This window comes from Mustelus asterias, unplaced genomic scaffold (assembly GCF_964213995.1).
Source record: "Mustelus asterias unplaced genomic scaffold, sMusAst1.hap1.1 HAP1_SCAFFOLD_2669, whole genome shotgun sequence".
Classification (NCBI taxonomy): domain Eukaryota; kingdom Metazoa; phylum Chordata; class Chondrichthyes; order Carcharhiniformes; family Triakidae; genus Mustelus; species Mustelus asterias.
Genome location: NW_027592614.1, coordinates 1 through 15,880, shown reverse-complemented (window position 1 = coordinate 15,880; position 15,880 = coordinate 1). Strand labels below are relative to the sequence as shown.

The 15,880-nt window shown below is 51.5% G+C and overlaps 1 protein-coding gene across 1 annotated transcript in view; it reads right to left on the bottom strand.

The window, feature by feature from the left end:
- LOC144489916 (forkhead-associated domain-containing protein 1-like) overlaps positions 1–13,765 on the bottom strand; it is a gene marked incomplete at its 3' end in the record, with an annotated part of 45,496 nt that extends 31,731 nt beyond the window's left edge. The window contains exons 1-5 of the mRNA XM_078207741.1: positions 13,664–13,765; positions 11,962–12,168; positions 8,835–9,108; positions 5,732–5,820; positions 3,967–4,200 (exon numbers count right to left, since the gene is read on the bottom strand). Coding sequence (XP_078063867.1) covers positions 3,967–4,200; positions 5,732–5,820; positions 8,835–9,108; positions 11,962–12,168; positions 13,664–13,759 — 900 coding nt within the window. The remainder of the gene's footprint in view (positions 1–3,966; positions 4,201–5,731; positions 5,821–8,834; positions 9,109–11,961; positions 12,169–13,663) is intronic.
- Between the last annotated feature and the right edge of the window lie 2,115 nt (positions 13,766–15,880).

The following is a 15,880-nucleotide window of genomic DNA, read 5'->3' as shown; positions in this document are numbered from 1 at the left end:
TGAAATACATTAATTTGAAAAGGGAAAATGAGGCAGAGAGTGAACCCAATTTGTGTCTGGATCCTTGGAGCTCTGTCTGTGAGCTTTGGTGTGAGCTGCAGTGGGGTCCGGCCTTTGTGACTGAGGCCTTTTCCTGTCAGCGAGTACAGCCTGTGAGTGGCGTCAGCTTCTTAGAGTCCAATACTGCAGGAGTGTCCCCCCCTCTCTCTGATCTCCTGGGCAGTGTATACATTCTGGACAACACCACTGTATAAGTTAAGGCTGAAAGCCCAGGTTACAGCGGGTTGTGAATTCTACTGACTCACAAAATGTTAACTTCCCGTGAAATAAATCCCATGGTAAAACCAAAAGCAACAAGAACTTTGCATTACTCAAGTTATAACTTTTGGGGGGATGGCGTTATTGGGAGGCTGCAGAAATGAGGGTGAGCGCGGGACCCCACAGAGTGTAAACTCGCCCCCGACTGCACGCCAGATACAATTGCTGGTCTGAGCGGATCTCACTCTGAGCTGCTCAAACAATGGACTGAACTGTTGCCAGGCACCTGATTTCCATCCAGTGACCACAGTTGGGTATGGATTTGAAGTATAATGCGGAAAAATGTGGGTTTGTCCACTTTGGCCGAAAGAATTGAAAAGCAGAATCACTTACGCAGAGCATGTCTGCAGAACTCTGCGATACAGAGGGATCTGGGTGTCATAGAATCTCTCCAGTGCAGAAGGAGGCCATTCGGCCCATCGAGTCTGCACCGACCACAGTCCCACCCAGGCCCTATCCCCGTAACCTTACATATTTACCCTGCTAATCTCCCTGACACTAAGGGTCAATTTAGCAAGGCTAATCCATTGGAAAGGGTGCAGAGAAGATTTACCAGGATGTTTCCTGGTATGTTGGGAAGGTCTTTTGAGGAAAGGCTGAGGGACTTGAGGTTGTTTTCGTTAGAGAGAAGAAGGTTAAGAGGTGACTTAATAGAGGCAAACAAGATGATCAGAGGATTAGATAGGGTGGATAGTGAGAGACTTTTTCCTCGGATGGTGATGGCTAGCACGAGGGGACATAGCTTTGAGAGGTGATAGATATAGGACAGATGTTAGAGGTAGGTTCTTCACTCAGAGAGTGGTAAAGGCGTGGAATGCCCTGCCTGCAGCAGTAGTAGACTCGCCAACATTAAGGGCATTTAAATAGTCATTGGATAAACATATGGATGATATTGGAATAGTGTAGGTTAGATGGGCTTTAGATTGGTTTCACTGGTCGGCGCAACATCGAGGGCCGAAGGGCCTGTACTGCGCTGTAATGTTCTATGTTCTATGTCTTTGGACTGTGGGAGGAAACCGGAGCACCCGGCTTGGTCATAGAAGACAGAGGGTGGTAGTGGAAGGGTCTTTTTCCGGCTGGAGGCCTGTGACTAGTGGTGTACCGCAGGGCTCTGTATTGGGACCTCTGCTGTTTGTGATTTATATAAATGATCTGGAAGAAGGAGTAACTGGGGTGATCAGTAAGTTTGCGGACGACACAAAACTGGCAGGACTTGCAGATAGTGAGGAACATTGTCAGAGGCTACAGAAGGATATAGATAGGCTGGAAATTTGGGCAAGGAAATGGCAGATGGAGTTCAATCCTGATAAATGCGAAGTGATGCATTTTGGTGGGAATAATGTAGGGAGGAGCTACACGATAAATGGAAGAACCATAAAGGGTGTAGAGACGCAGAGGGACCTGGGTGTGCAAGTCCACAGATCTTTGAAGGTGACGTCACAGGTGGAGAAGGTGGTGAAGAAGGCATATGGCATGCTTGCCTTTATAGGACGGGGCATAGAGTATAAAAGTTGGGGTCTGATGTTGCAGATGTATAGAACGTTGGTTCGGCCGCATTTGGAATACTGCGTCCAGTTCTGGTCGCCACACTACCAGAAGGACGTGGAGGCTTTGGAGAGAGTACAGAGGAGGTTTACCAGGATGTTGCCTGGTATGGAGGGGCTTGGTTATGAGGAGAGATTGGGGAAACTGGGGTTGTTCTCCTTGGAAAGACGGAGGATGAGGGGAGACTTAATAGAGGTGTATAAAATTATGAAAGGCATAGATAGGGTGAACGGTGGGAAGCTTTTCCCCGGGTCGGTGGTGACGTTCACGAGGGGTCATAGGTTCAAGGTGAAGGGGGGGAGGTTTAACACAGATATCAGAAGGACATATTTCACACAGAGGGTCGTGGGGGCCTGGAATGTGTTGCCGGGCAAGGTGGTGGAGGCGGACACACTGGGAACGTTTAAGACTTATCTAGACAGCTATATGAACGGAGTGGGAATGGAGGGATACAAAAGAGTGGTCTAGTTTGGACCAGGGAGCGGCGCGGGCTAATTGTTCCTTGTTTCTCGTTTCAAGGCTTCATTCTATGATCATCTTGCTGGTGCCAGTACAGAGCGAGACTGCGGATAGTTGGGAACCTGTCTCGGGGGCAGGGAATTCATATGGTGTTCGTGGAAGTGGAAATGACTAGGGTTGGGAAGCATTTTCCGATCGGGGCCATTGTGATCTCCTGGACTCGTTTCGATCGCCTCAGGGGGTCGGAGAGGAATTTCCCAGATTTTTTTTTCCCCATATTGGCCCTGGGGTTTTTCACTCTGGGTTTTCGCCTCTCCCTGGAGATCACATGGTCTGGAATGGGGGGGTGGGGGTAAGTTAATAGGTTGTAATGAACAAAGCATCGTAGCTGTGAGGGACAGCTCGGTGGATAGGATATTGGTATGTAGATAGGCTGGAAAATTGGGCGGGGATCCTGGATTCAGGATTCAATCCTGGACCGGGGAGCGGCGCGGGCTTGGAGGGCCGAAGGGCCTGTTCCTGTGCTGTATTGTTCTTTTTTCTTTGAAACCCACGCAGACACGGGGGGAATGTGCAAATTCCACACAGACATGTCCTGGTACATAAATCACACAAAGTTACGATGCAGGTACAACAAGTGATTAGGGAGGCAAATGGAATGTTGGTCTTTATTTCTAGTGGGATCAAGTATAAAAGTCGGGAAGTCTTGCTACAACTGCAAAGGACATTAATGAGGCTGTGTTCAGTTTTGGTCACCTTACTTTACTTCATTGGAAGCCGTTCAGAGAAGGTTCACTGAGCTGATTCCGAGCATGAGGGGTTTGCCTTGTGAGGAAAGGTTAAGCAGGTTGGGCCTAAACTCAATGGACTTTACTGGAATGAGTCATCGAAGATTCTGCAGGAGCTTGTCAGGGTGGAGGCTGAGAGGATGTTTCCCCTCGTGGTGGAAACTAGAACTAGGGGACGATGCTTAAAAATAACGGGTCTTCCAATTAAGATGGAGATGGAGGAGGAATTTCCTCTCTCAGAGGGTGTTTGGAATTCTCTTCCCGAGGGAGCAGGGAAGGGTGGGTCATATTTTACCAGGGTTGTCCCTACTCCCCTTCTTGAACCAGGGGACAACATTTGCTATCCTCCAGTCTTCTGGCACTGTTCCTGTAGACAATGACGACACAAAGATCAAAGCCAAAGGCTCTGCAATCTCCTCTCTAGCCTCCCAGAGAATCCTAGGATAAATCCCATCCGGCCCAGGGGACTTATCTATTTTTACCCTTTCCAGAATTGGAGGTGGCATTGCGAATTACTAATATTTTAAGAACTGGAAAGAGAGATTGGAAACTTTGTCGACCTCACTGTGTGCACTGAATGTGAATATTTTGCTTTGAGTTGTTCCCAGATGCTGCTTCTGATCCCCAGAGGGTGAACTGAGGTCACCGCAGGAAGTTAACATCTCCATTTGAACAAGTCAAATGAATTTGGTGTCAAAACCAACCTCTGGACAATGTTAAGTACACCCGCTGTTCAAAAGCACCAGCGATGGCAATTTTAGCACACGCGGCAGCAAGCTCAGATTTCACTTGGGTTCACTCGCACTGCAGCACACAAGGGGGAAGAGGGACGGTCAGAAAAGGGCAAGTGTTGTACCTCATCTTTCAGCTTTTCAATCTGCTCCTGCTTGGCCTCAATATCGCAGCCTAATGTTACCAATTGCTGCGTGATTTCCTCATCGGTCTGACCGGGGTTCACCTGGGCTAGCCGTTGTCTCAAGGCAGCGACCTCAGTGCGCAGGTTGGCAACGATGGTGTCTTTACGCTTGGACTCGCTTTCAAAGACAACGAGGTGGCTGATTTCATCTCCCATCCTGAGGATTTGATGTTCCTGTAATTGACAACACAGTTTGCACAAACGCAGCCGACTGCTTGCTTTGCTGAAAATAATCTGTTGCTTCTTTTTGGCTGCACTTCAGCCCCAGGCTGGTCTGCCCCTATTCTCTGCCACACTCGCTGCCGGGGTGTCTCCAACACGATCGAGGCCTTTCGTACCCGGTGGGCACCGCAGTGGCACAGTGGGTTAGCACTGCTGCCTCACAGCACCGGGGACCCGGGTTCGATTCCCGGCTTGGGGCACTGTCACTGTGGAGTTTACATGTTCTCCCCGTGTCTGCGTGGGTTTCCTCCGGGTGCTCCGGTTTCCCCCTACACTCCAAAGATGTGCAGGATAGGTGGATTGGCCATGCTAAATTGCCCCTTAGTGTCCCAAGATGTGTAAATTAGGAGAATTAGCGGGGTAAATACGTGGGGTTATGGGGATAGAGCCTGGGTAAGATGCTCTTTTGGAGAGTCGGTGCAGGCTTGATGGGCCGAATGGTCTCCTTCTGCACGGTAGGGGTTCTACGATTACCCCTTTAATCACATTTTGTTTTTGATGTTTTGAGTTCCCTTTGAGTTTCTGTTTACTTTGATGTGGTAAATCTTTATGGGGCTGCCTTTTAATGTATCCCTCCATTTATAGAATCATAGAATCCCTACAGTGCTGAAGGAAGCCATTCGGCCCATCGAGTCTGCACTGACAACAATCTCACCCAGGCCCTATCCCCATAACCCCACATATTTACCCTGCTAATCCCCCCGACAATAAGGGGCAATTTAGCATGGCCAATCAGCATAACCAGCACATCTTTGGACTGTGGAATTGGAAACCAGAGCACCCGGAGGAAACCCACGCAGACAGTTGTTTGGTTTAGTTTAGTTGATTCGCCCAAAAGAAGCGCACAATGAAATTAAAGGTTTGAACAGTGACCAGTTCCGAGGTGAGGAAGGATAGAAAGAGCTGGGTTTATACAGGGGACTTTCACTGACTTGTGCCCAAAGTAACAGCAGGGGAACAAAAAACTGGAATGGGTATTAACGTGAGAGACTTTAACGCTTCAACAGTAAGCAGGAAGAAGATTAACCAATGATTCATTAACATTGTTATTGGGATGGACAGATTGGACAACTAGAGTGGAATTTTACCGGCATGTCCGCCCGAGGTTCTTACGATCCCACCCAAGGCTAACGGAGAATGCTGTTCTCCAAGCCAGTAAAATTCCAGCACTAGTGTTCGAGCAGGAATGGCAGACAAAGAACAGCAAAGAATAAAGAACAGCACAGCACAGGAACAGGCCCTTCGGCCCTCCAAGCCTGCGCCAATCATGATGCCCAAACTAAACTAAAACTAGATGCACTTATGGAGTCCGTATCCTTCCATTCCCATCCTATTCATGAATTTGTCTAGTTGCCCCTTAAATGCCGCTATCGTACCCGCTCCCACTTCCTCCCCAGGCAGCGCGTTCCAGACATTCACCACCCTCTGTGTAAAACACTTGCCTCGCACATCTCCTCTAAACTTTTCCCCAGACACATCTCACCTTCTCATGCAGGAGCATTTCCAGAGTCTGAGGCACAGTTGTCGGAAAGCCGTTCCCCACAGATCGCCCCGGGGTGTTAGTCCAGCCTCCTGTTAACGAGAGAGTAGGAACATCACTGGCATCCCCACAGTGACCAGCAGTGTTTTACCCTGCTGCCTACTGGCAGAGCTCCCTACTCACACCTTGCTGCATAACAAAGAGGAAAGCGAGGGTGCCAGGCACGGCGGGAGAAAGGGAGGGAGAACAGAGAGGTTGTGGTTGGAAAACCAGGGAAAAGCTGTTGGAGAAGGATTAAGAACGTGGAGGAAGGTGGAAAGGAGGGAGGCACTATGCCGTCATGCCTTTTGTATTGAGTACAAGAGTTGGGAAATCATGTTGCAGCTATATAAAACCTTGGTTAGGCCGCATTTGGAGTATTGCGTGCAGTTCTAGTCACCACACTACCAGAAGAATGTGGAAGCTTTGCAGAGAGTGCAAAGAAGTTTCACCAGGATGTTGTCTGGTCTCGAGGGTGTTGACTATGAGGAGAGGTTGAATAAACTGGGATTGTTTTCACTGGAAAGACGGAGGCTGAGGGGAGACCTGACAGAGGTTTACACAATTGTGAGGGGCACAGACAGGGTGGATTGTCAGAGGCTTTTTCCCAGGGTGGAAGTGTCAATTACAAGGGGGCACAGGTTCAAGGTGAGAGGAGGAACGTGTAAGGGAAATGTGCGGAAGAAGTTTTTCACGCAGAGAGTGGTGGGTGCCTGGAACGCACTGCCAGAGGGGGTGGTGGAAGCAGGAACATTAGCAACACTTAAGAGGCATCTGGATGGGTACATGAATAGGGGGGGAATAGAGGGATACAGAGAGTGAGGGCAGAAGGTTTTTTTTGGTTTAGTTAGGGCATCATGATTGGCACAGGCTTGGAGGGCAGAAGGGCCTGTTCCTGTGCTGTACTTTTCTTTGCCTGATGAGAGGCACGTGTAGGTCCGGTGTCACATTATCAATGGAGCTCAGTGTGCCGGATGTGCAAAGTGCGAGGGATGTGCAGAATGCCAGTGTCTGAGGGGAGGAGGGGTTCCATTCAATAGGGAGAATGAAGTCTCCATTGGCCCAATGGAAGCAACTCAAGCTCTACTCCAGGACTTGATACATAGTCAAGGTGGACACTATAGGGGAAATGCTGAGGACCTGCTGCATGTTCTGAGCTGCCCTCCTACATGCTGAGGCCCTGGGCTTGCTCGGGTCGCATTAACGCAGGAGAAGGAGTTCTCCCACCTCAGCTAACATGCCGCCATCAATGAACATCACCAAAACAAATGCTTATTCATTCATCTCTTTACAGCCTGTGGGAATGTGGGGGACGCTGCAGTGTACAAAACAGATATTATACTCTTCCATAGAACAACAGAGTACAGTTCACAATAACTGGAGTAATTCCACTGGAGGAGCTAGTACCAACATGATGGCTGAGTGCCTCTTTCCGTGACATGATGTTTGTGTTGAGGATGCTTGGATATTTTGAATTTCAATGTAATCTACTTGCATTTGCACACCCCCTGATAATAACATCTGCTGAAAGCTCTCAAAACTTTTAACAATTGTGCGGCTGTGCGGGGAGATCCAACGCACGGTTTTGAAAATCCTTTCATGGCGTACAACCGTCTTTGGTAAAGACAACATTTCCTGCCCACCCGAATTGCCCTTCAATGGAATGGCTTCTTAGGTGATTATAGAGGGCAGTTGCTGTGGTTCTGGAGTCACATGTAGGCCAGGCTAGTTACAGATGGCGGTGGTATTATCACTGGACTGGTTTCCTCCCACAGAAATCAATCATAGAAACCCTACAGTGCAGAAGGAGGCCATTCGGCCCATCGAGTGTGCACCGACCACAATCCCACCCAGGCCCTACCCCCTTATCCCTACATATTTTATCCGCTAATCCCTCTAATCTATGCATCCCAGGACACTAAGGGGCAATTTTTAGCATGGCCAATCAACCTAACCCGCACAGCTTTGGACTGTGGGAGGAAACCGGAGCACCCGGAGGAAACCCACGCAGACACGAGGAGAATGTGCAAACTCCACACAGACAGTGACCCAAGCTGGGAATCGAACCCAGGTCCCTGGAGCTGTGAAGCAGCAGTGCTAACCACTGTGCTACCGTGCCGAAAGACGTGCTGGTTAGGTGCATCGGCCATGCTAAATTCTCCCTCAGTGTACCCGCTGGAGTGTGGCAACCCAGGGGATTTTCACAGTAACTTCATTGCAGTGTTAATGTAAGCCTACTGGTGACACTGATAAATAAACTTTAAATAAACTTTACTTTTAAAGAGTTCTGTGGAAGAAACATTAACTCTTTCTCTCTCCACAGACATTGCCAGAGCTTTCTTTTATTCATTCATGAGACATGGGCGTCGCTGGCTGGCCCAGCATTTATTACCCATCCCTAGTTGCCCTTGAACTGAATGGATTGCTAGGCCGTTTCAGAGGGCAGTTTAGAGTCAAACACATTGCTGTGGGTCTAGAGTCGCATGTAGGCCAGACTGGGTAAGGACGGCAGATTTCCTTCCCCAAGGGAACCAGATGGGTTTTTCCAACAATCGACAATGGTTTCATGGTCATCAGTAGATTCTTAATTCAAATTCCACCATCTGCCGTGGCGGGATTCGAAGCTGGGTCCCCAGAACATTAGCTGCTTTTCTGTATTAATAGTCTTACAATAAGACCACTGGGCCATTGCCTCCCCCTGGAGTTCATAGAATCCCTACAGAGCAGAAGGAGGCCATTCAGTCCATCAAGTCTGCATCGACCACAATCCCACCCAGGCCTATCCCCATAACTCTACTTATTTACCCTGACACTAAGGATCAATTTAGCATGGCCAATCAATTTATCTTTGGACTGTGGGAGGAAACCGGAGCACCCGGAGGAAACCCATGCAGACACGGGGAGAATGTGCAAACTCCACACAGACAGTGACCCGAGGCTGGAATTGAACCCGGGTCCCTGGCGCTGTGAGGCAGCAGTGCTAACCACTGTGCCACCGTGCCGCCCATCCAGCATTTTCAGTTTTTATTTCAGATTTCCCGCATCTGCAGTATTTTGGCGCCTGTACCTCGTCTGACAGCAGGGGGGCTGGTGCTGACGTCAGCGGGGTAGCCGCCCGTAACCCGCCTGCTGCCCGCGCTCGCTGCCCGCTTTCTCAGAGGTGGGTGAGGAACCGTGGCGCTGCCTCCTTGGATCCATCCGTTTGGTGCACTGGCGGAGCTCTGCGCGGACAGCGCAGGAAGCTGGGAGGCTGCCACGGGGCAAGAGTAGGGCCTGGAGTCCGCGATGAGTTGGAGGTGCCCAGGCCATGCTGATCGCTGGGTGACTGGAGGGCAGAACACCTGGGGCGGGGTGGGGAAAGGAGAGGAAGAAATCAATGTTCAGACTGGCAAATCTTTATCAGAATATACAAGTAGCATTGGCAACACTTCCCTCAACATGTCTAACCAAGCTTGAGCAGCTATTAACAAAGCCATTAAGTTAGCTCAGTTGGCTGGTGAGTTGGTTCATGATGCAAGGCAATGCCAACAGCGCAGGTTCAATTCCTGTACCAGTTGAGGTTATTCATGACCTTCTCAACCTGTCCCCCTGGCCTGACACGAGGTGATCCTCAGGTTCAATCACCACCTGTCAGCTCTGCCGCTCAAAGGGCAGAGCGGCCTACAGTCATCTGGAACTATGGCGACTTCATCTTCAAAACCAATGAGATGTGTGCGCTCGACGCTAGGGTATAAATCAGAGTCGAACGCCCTCGTCAGGAGAAGCTGGAATCCTGTGCCCGACTGTGGTTACTGCGTCACAAAGGAACATTCCCGTGTTGTAGGAAGGACAGATAAGAGGGTTTCGAACCTCATGTCATCATTAGAGAAGACCTGGTTAATCTTTGGGCTTCTCAGGGGAGGGGACAATGCAGAGATCCCATGGGGATGGACAAGATCCTTGAAGGGTTGGGAGGAGGACATACCTGTGGGTTCAAAAAGGAAACCCCTGTATCTATGTGAGTGTAGGTAGATCCAGTGAGAAAGCCCATGGCATTTTGGGATTCATTAATAGGGCCAGAGGGTACAGAAATGGTAATAAAATTGTGCAAAATGTTCTTTAGGCCACAGTTAAGAATATTGTGTATAGTTCATAGAATCCCTACTGTGCGGAAGAGGCCATTCGGCCCATCGAGACTGCACTGGCTCTCTGACAGTCTCTTAGCCATGCCCTATCCCTGTAACCCCACACATCTACATGGGCGGCACGGTAGCACAGTGGTTAGCACTGCTGCTTCACAGCTCCAGGGATCTGGGTTCGATTCCCGGCTTGGGTCACTGTCTGTGTGGCGTTTGCACGTTCTCCTCGTGTCTGCGTGGGTTTTCTCTGGGTGCTCCGGTTTCCTCCCACAGTCCAAAGATGTGCGGGTTAGGTTGATTGGCCATGCTAAAATTGCCCTTAGTTTCCTGAGATGCGTAGGTTAGAGGGATTAGTGGATAAATATGTAGGGATATGGGGGAAGGGCCTGGGTGGGATTGTGGTCGGTGCAGACTCGATGGGCCGAATGGCCTCTTTCTGTACTGTAGGGTTTCTATGTTTCTACATGGTCAATCAATCTAACCTGCACATCTTTGGAGTGTGGGAGGAAACCGGAGCACCCGGAGGAAACCCACGCAGACACGGGGAGAACGTGCAAATCCACACAGACAGTGACCCGAGGCCGGAATCGAACCCGGGTCCCTGGAGCTGTGAGGCAGCAGTGCTAACCACTGTGCCACCGACTTACTACACTGGGGCTATTTCTAATGGAGCTGAGAAGGCCAAGGGAAATTTAATTGAGGTTTTTAAATGATATGAAGATGATGATAGAGTGAATAGGGAAAGACTATTTCCCTCGGCTGCGAGTCAGTAATAAGGGGGGTCATCGATTGAAGGTACTCGCCAAGTGAGAGAAAGGAGAATAGATTAGAAGAATTGTGTTATTGTTATATATTTAAGTGGCTGCATGATTGCTTTAAGAGCAGGTCACATGATTTGATGGTGATGTGATTGGAGTGTTTCATAGGCTCCCGCTTGAGTTTCATTTTCTACTCTGTACAGGCAAGAGGTACCAGAATAAATCTGTTGTTGTTATTTTGAATCTAAGTGTGCAAACCACATCTTTCTCTTTTTTCTTTCAAATGCGCAACCCTTATCACAGTTAGGACACTACAGTTATGCAGAGGGGAATCAGAGAATCCCTACAGTGCAGGAGGAGGCCATTCAGCCCATTAGAACAACCCCACCCTGGCCCTATCCCCATAACCCCAGAGTTAACGTTTCAGGTCTTAGAGTCATTACTGGAGCAGAAGGCAGCCAACCGGCCCATCAAGTTTATGATATCTCATCAGAACCTGGAAGTGTTAGAAATGAAAGAGGTATAGTGCAGGTGAAAGGGGAGAGGGTGGGAAGAAGAACCAAAGCGGAGGTCTGTGTTCAACTGGTAGACAGGAGGGAGTCAGTGGCAAAAGGTCAAAGGGAATGCTCATTTTGAGTTTTGCAACAAACCTAGTTGATCTTTCTCTACACCCTAGCTATGACTGGAACACTACATTCTGCACTCTCTCCTTTCCTTCTCTATGAACGATATGCTTTGCCTGTATAGCGCGCAAGAAACAATACTTTTCACTGTATGTTAATACATGTGACAATAATAAATCAAATCTAAAAGTCCTTTCCGTTAAGGTGAGCTTGCCTGTGAAAACTACCAGAAACAATCATAGCTGGGGTGGCACAGGCGGCATGGTGGTTAGCACTGCTGCCTCACAGCGCCAGGGACCCGAGTTCAATTCCAGCCTCGGGTCACCATCTGTGTGGAGTTTGCACATTCTCCCCGTGTCTGCGTGGGTTTCCTCCAGTTTCCTCCCACAGTCCCAAAGATGTGCGGGTTTGGTGCGTTGGCCATGCTAAATTGCCTCTTGGTGTCCCAGGATGTGGAGGTTAGGGGGATTAGCGGGTGGAGTTAAATGTGTGGGGTTACGGGAATAGGGCCTGGGTGGGGTTGTTGTCGGTGCAGACTCGATGGGCCGAATGGCCTCTTTCTGCACTGTAGGAATTCTATACCTCGCAACCCGCGGAACCACGGCTGGCGCCCCAGCACGAGCCACTCCCTCAGGGGGAAGAGCCAAGCTGCTGTCCCATAAACCCCGTCCCGGCTTCCTGGGCGCCCCACTCACCGAAGGAACGGTCTCCACCACCAGCTCGTAAGTGTCACCCCCGACCCCAAACCGCAGCACGTCTCCGGGCGCCAGCCGCACCGCGGCATTCTGGATTCGGCAGTCGTTGACAAAAGTCCCCTCGGAGGAGTTCAGGTCCTGGAGGACAAAACAGTTCTCCGAGTCGCTTAGCTCGATTAGGGCGTGGTGATCCCCGATGCTTCCATTCTGAAAGAGAAACATTCAAGGATAAGATGCATTGAGGGTAAATGTCTTTCACGTCAGAAGCAACACAAGAAATAGGAGCTGGAGGGGCCATTTGGCCCTTCAAGCCTGCTCACCAAGCTTGGGACCTTGCCACAGAGTGGGGCGGTTGGGGGGGGGGGGGAGGGGGAGTGGGGCGGTTGGGGGAGGGGCAGTTGCGGGGGAGGGGAGGCAGTGGAAGTGGCGACGGCTGGAACCAAAGCCATTGTTGGAGGAGGAGGGAGCAGACCAGGGTCATTGTGGCCACAACTCTCCAGATACAAAAGACAACTTTTGCGCGGCACAGTGGTTAGCACTGCTGCTTCACAGTGCCAGGGACCCGGGTTCAATTCCAGCCTCGGGTGGAGTCTTTATGTTCTCCCCGTGTCTGTGTGGGTTTCCTCCGGGTGCTCCGATTTCCTCCCACACTCCAAAGATGTGGGGGTTAGGTGGATTGGCCATGCTAATTTGCCCCTTAGTGTCAGGGGTATTAGTGGGGTAAGTACGTGGGGTTGTAGGGATAGAGCCTGGGTGGGTTTGTTGTCAGTGGAGACTTGATGGGCCGAATGGCCTCCTTCTGCACTGTAGGGATTTCTATGATAGCCTCATTCACTTCTGTGATAGAAAGAAGCTGCAGAATGGATGAATAACAGTGACTGTCCTGCCTCGTGAAGTGAATCAGCTGGGACAATGGCATTATTCTCAACCCCAACACTTCTGAAAAACACTTCTACCGCTCCCTCCAACCTGTATGTCCCCTAATCGGCTAAAGATCAAAATAGTGGGAGGCTTAAAAGTTCCCCTGTGTTTGGCCAATTTGTTAAAGAGTTGTGTGTGCAGTTCTGGTCACCCCATTACAGGAAGGGAGTGATTGCTCTGGAGAGGGTGCAGGGGAGAATCACCAGCCTGCTGCCTGGACTGGAGTCTCTGAGCCAGGAGGAGAGGTTGGATGGACTGAGGTGGTTTTCCTTGGAGCAGTGAAGATGGAGAGGGGATCTGATAGAGGTGTGTAAGATCATGAGGGGCACGGATAGGGTGGATAGGAAGACACATTTTCATTAATAGAGGGGTCAATATCCAGGATCTAAGGTAGAAGGGGGTTGAGGAGAAGTTTTTTCACCCAGAGAGCAGTGGGAGTCTAGAACTCACCGACTGAAAGTGTGGTTGAGTCAGAAACTCTCGTAACATTTAACAAGTATTTAGATATTCACTTGCGCTGCCGTAACCTCCAGGGCTATGGGGCCAAGCACTGGAAAATGGGATGAGATCTTGGTTGACCAGTGTGGACACAAAGGGTCGAATGGCCTCCTCTGTGCTGTAATGAATCGAGGTAAACAGCGTGAAGCCTCGTCACCTCACTTCCCATTCTGGGTGCTACCTGGGTCACAGGTCACCTTACACAGCTCAGCATCGATCGCCCCACCCAGCTATTCGCCCCTCAGAGCCGTCACGCCGTGCGTCGGTGCCCACCGCTCCTCACCTGCAGACACAGATCAGACTCCTCAAGACGTCCGATGGTGGTTGTCTTGCTTTTAAGTATGTAGATCCCACTGGGGCTTCTTAGATAACCCTTCATGCTGCTTCCCAGCCACTGGAAGTGAATCGGGAGCCTTTCAACTGTCCAGTTCCAAAGCAAACAGCAGGGTGAGGTAGTGGAAAGACAGTCTGCTACATGGGGCAGCCAGAGAAGCCTCCGAAAAGACCAGGGCCCTGGTATTCTGTTTAAAATAATTCAGCCTGAAGCCACATCATCTTCTCAGGGTGCTGAGAGATGGCAAGAAACGACACCTCATCGAAACCACCAACAACCTACAAACACAAACAGAATCGGTACAATTTAAACACCACCAGCCTCCTCTCCGCATTTCACCTTCCCCGCGCTGGTGGAGGGGGGGGGGGGGGGGGGGGGGGGGCAGGAGGCAAGGGGAGATTTGCCCCTGTGAGGTGCCCGATTCTTCATGTCTGAGTCCAGACAGTAAGGCTCAGGATATCCAGCTGTGGAAGGCATCGCAGCCAGCCCCATCCTGTCCACCAGGCTGACTGGAAAATCAGAAGAGGAGCCCTGGTTGATTCAAGATGGCCACTGCCCCCCACCTCCCTCCCCATCACATCTCAGGCCAGGTGTCATTTGCAGCCCTGGTCAGGATCAGTACCCAGCCTGGAGCCTGGGACACTGCCCTCGCTGGGATTCAATATTTCACTCACTGAAGATAGAGTCATTCTGCACGGAGATGTGAAAATTGATCCCTGCAGCCAACCCCCAACAGTCTACAGAAAGTACCCAACCCCGGATTTTATAGAGAGCGCCCACCCTGTCCCACACCCCACTCACACACCCACCCTGTCCCACACTCCACTCCTCACACCACCCACCCTGTCCCACACCCCACTCACACCACCCACCCTGTCCCACACACCACTCAACTCACCCTGTCCCACACCCCACTCACACCACCCACCCTGTCCCACACCCCACTCACACCACCCACCCTGTCCCACACCCCACTCACTCCACCCACCCTGTCCCACTCTCCACCCACCCACCCTGTCCCACTCTCCACCCACCCACCCTGTCCCACACCCCACTCAACTCACCCTGTCCCACACTCCACTCACACCACCCACCCTGTCCCACACCCCACTCACACCACCCACCCTGTCCCACACCCCACTCACACCACCCACCCTGTCCCACACCCCACTCACACCACCCACCCTGTCCCACACCCCACTCACTCCACCCACCCTGTCCCACTCTCCACCCACCCACCCTGTCCCACTCTTCACCCACCCACCATGTCCCACACCCCACTCAACTCACCCTGTCCCACACTCCACTCACCCTGTCCCACACCCCACTCACTCCACTCACCCTGTCCCACACTCCACTCACACCACCCACCCTGTCCCACACCCCACTCACTCCACTCACCCTGTCCCACACTCCACTCACTCCACTCACCCTGTCCCACACTCCACTCACCCTGTCCCACACTCCACCCACCCTGTCCCACACCCCACTCACACCACCCACCCTGTCCCACACTCCACTCCACCCACCCTGTCCCACTCTCCACCCACCCACCATGTCCCACTCTCCACCCACCCACCATGTCCCACTCTCCACCCACCCACCCTGTCCCACACCCCACTCACACCACCCACCCTGTCCCACACTCCACTCCACCCACCCTGTCCCAATCTCCACCCACCCACCATGTCCCACTCTCCACTCACTCCACCCACCCTGTCCCACACTCACACCACCCACTCACCCTGTCCCACCCTCACTCCACTCACCCTGTTCCACACTCCACTCACACCACCCACCCAGTCCCACACTCACACCACCCACTCACCCTGTCCCACCCTCACTCCACTCACCCTGTCCCACCCTCACTCCACTCACCCTGTCCCACACTCCACTCACTCCACCCACCCTGTCCCACACTCACTCCACCCACCCTGTCCCACACTCCACTCACACTCACTCCACTCACACTCACTCCACCGCACCCTCTCTCTGACCCCCGGGTGTTCGGGGATTCTCTCCCGGGGCTCCCGCACTCTCTGGCCGGCTCCCAGTCCCCAGGCGGCCGCTTCTCCCCGGCTCTGCGCGGCTCTCAGTGCCGGCTTTGCCGGGCTGTGTGTGTATGTTTCAGCTCCATGGAAACAGCAACTCCACCCCCCAGACACA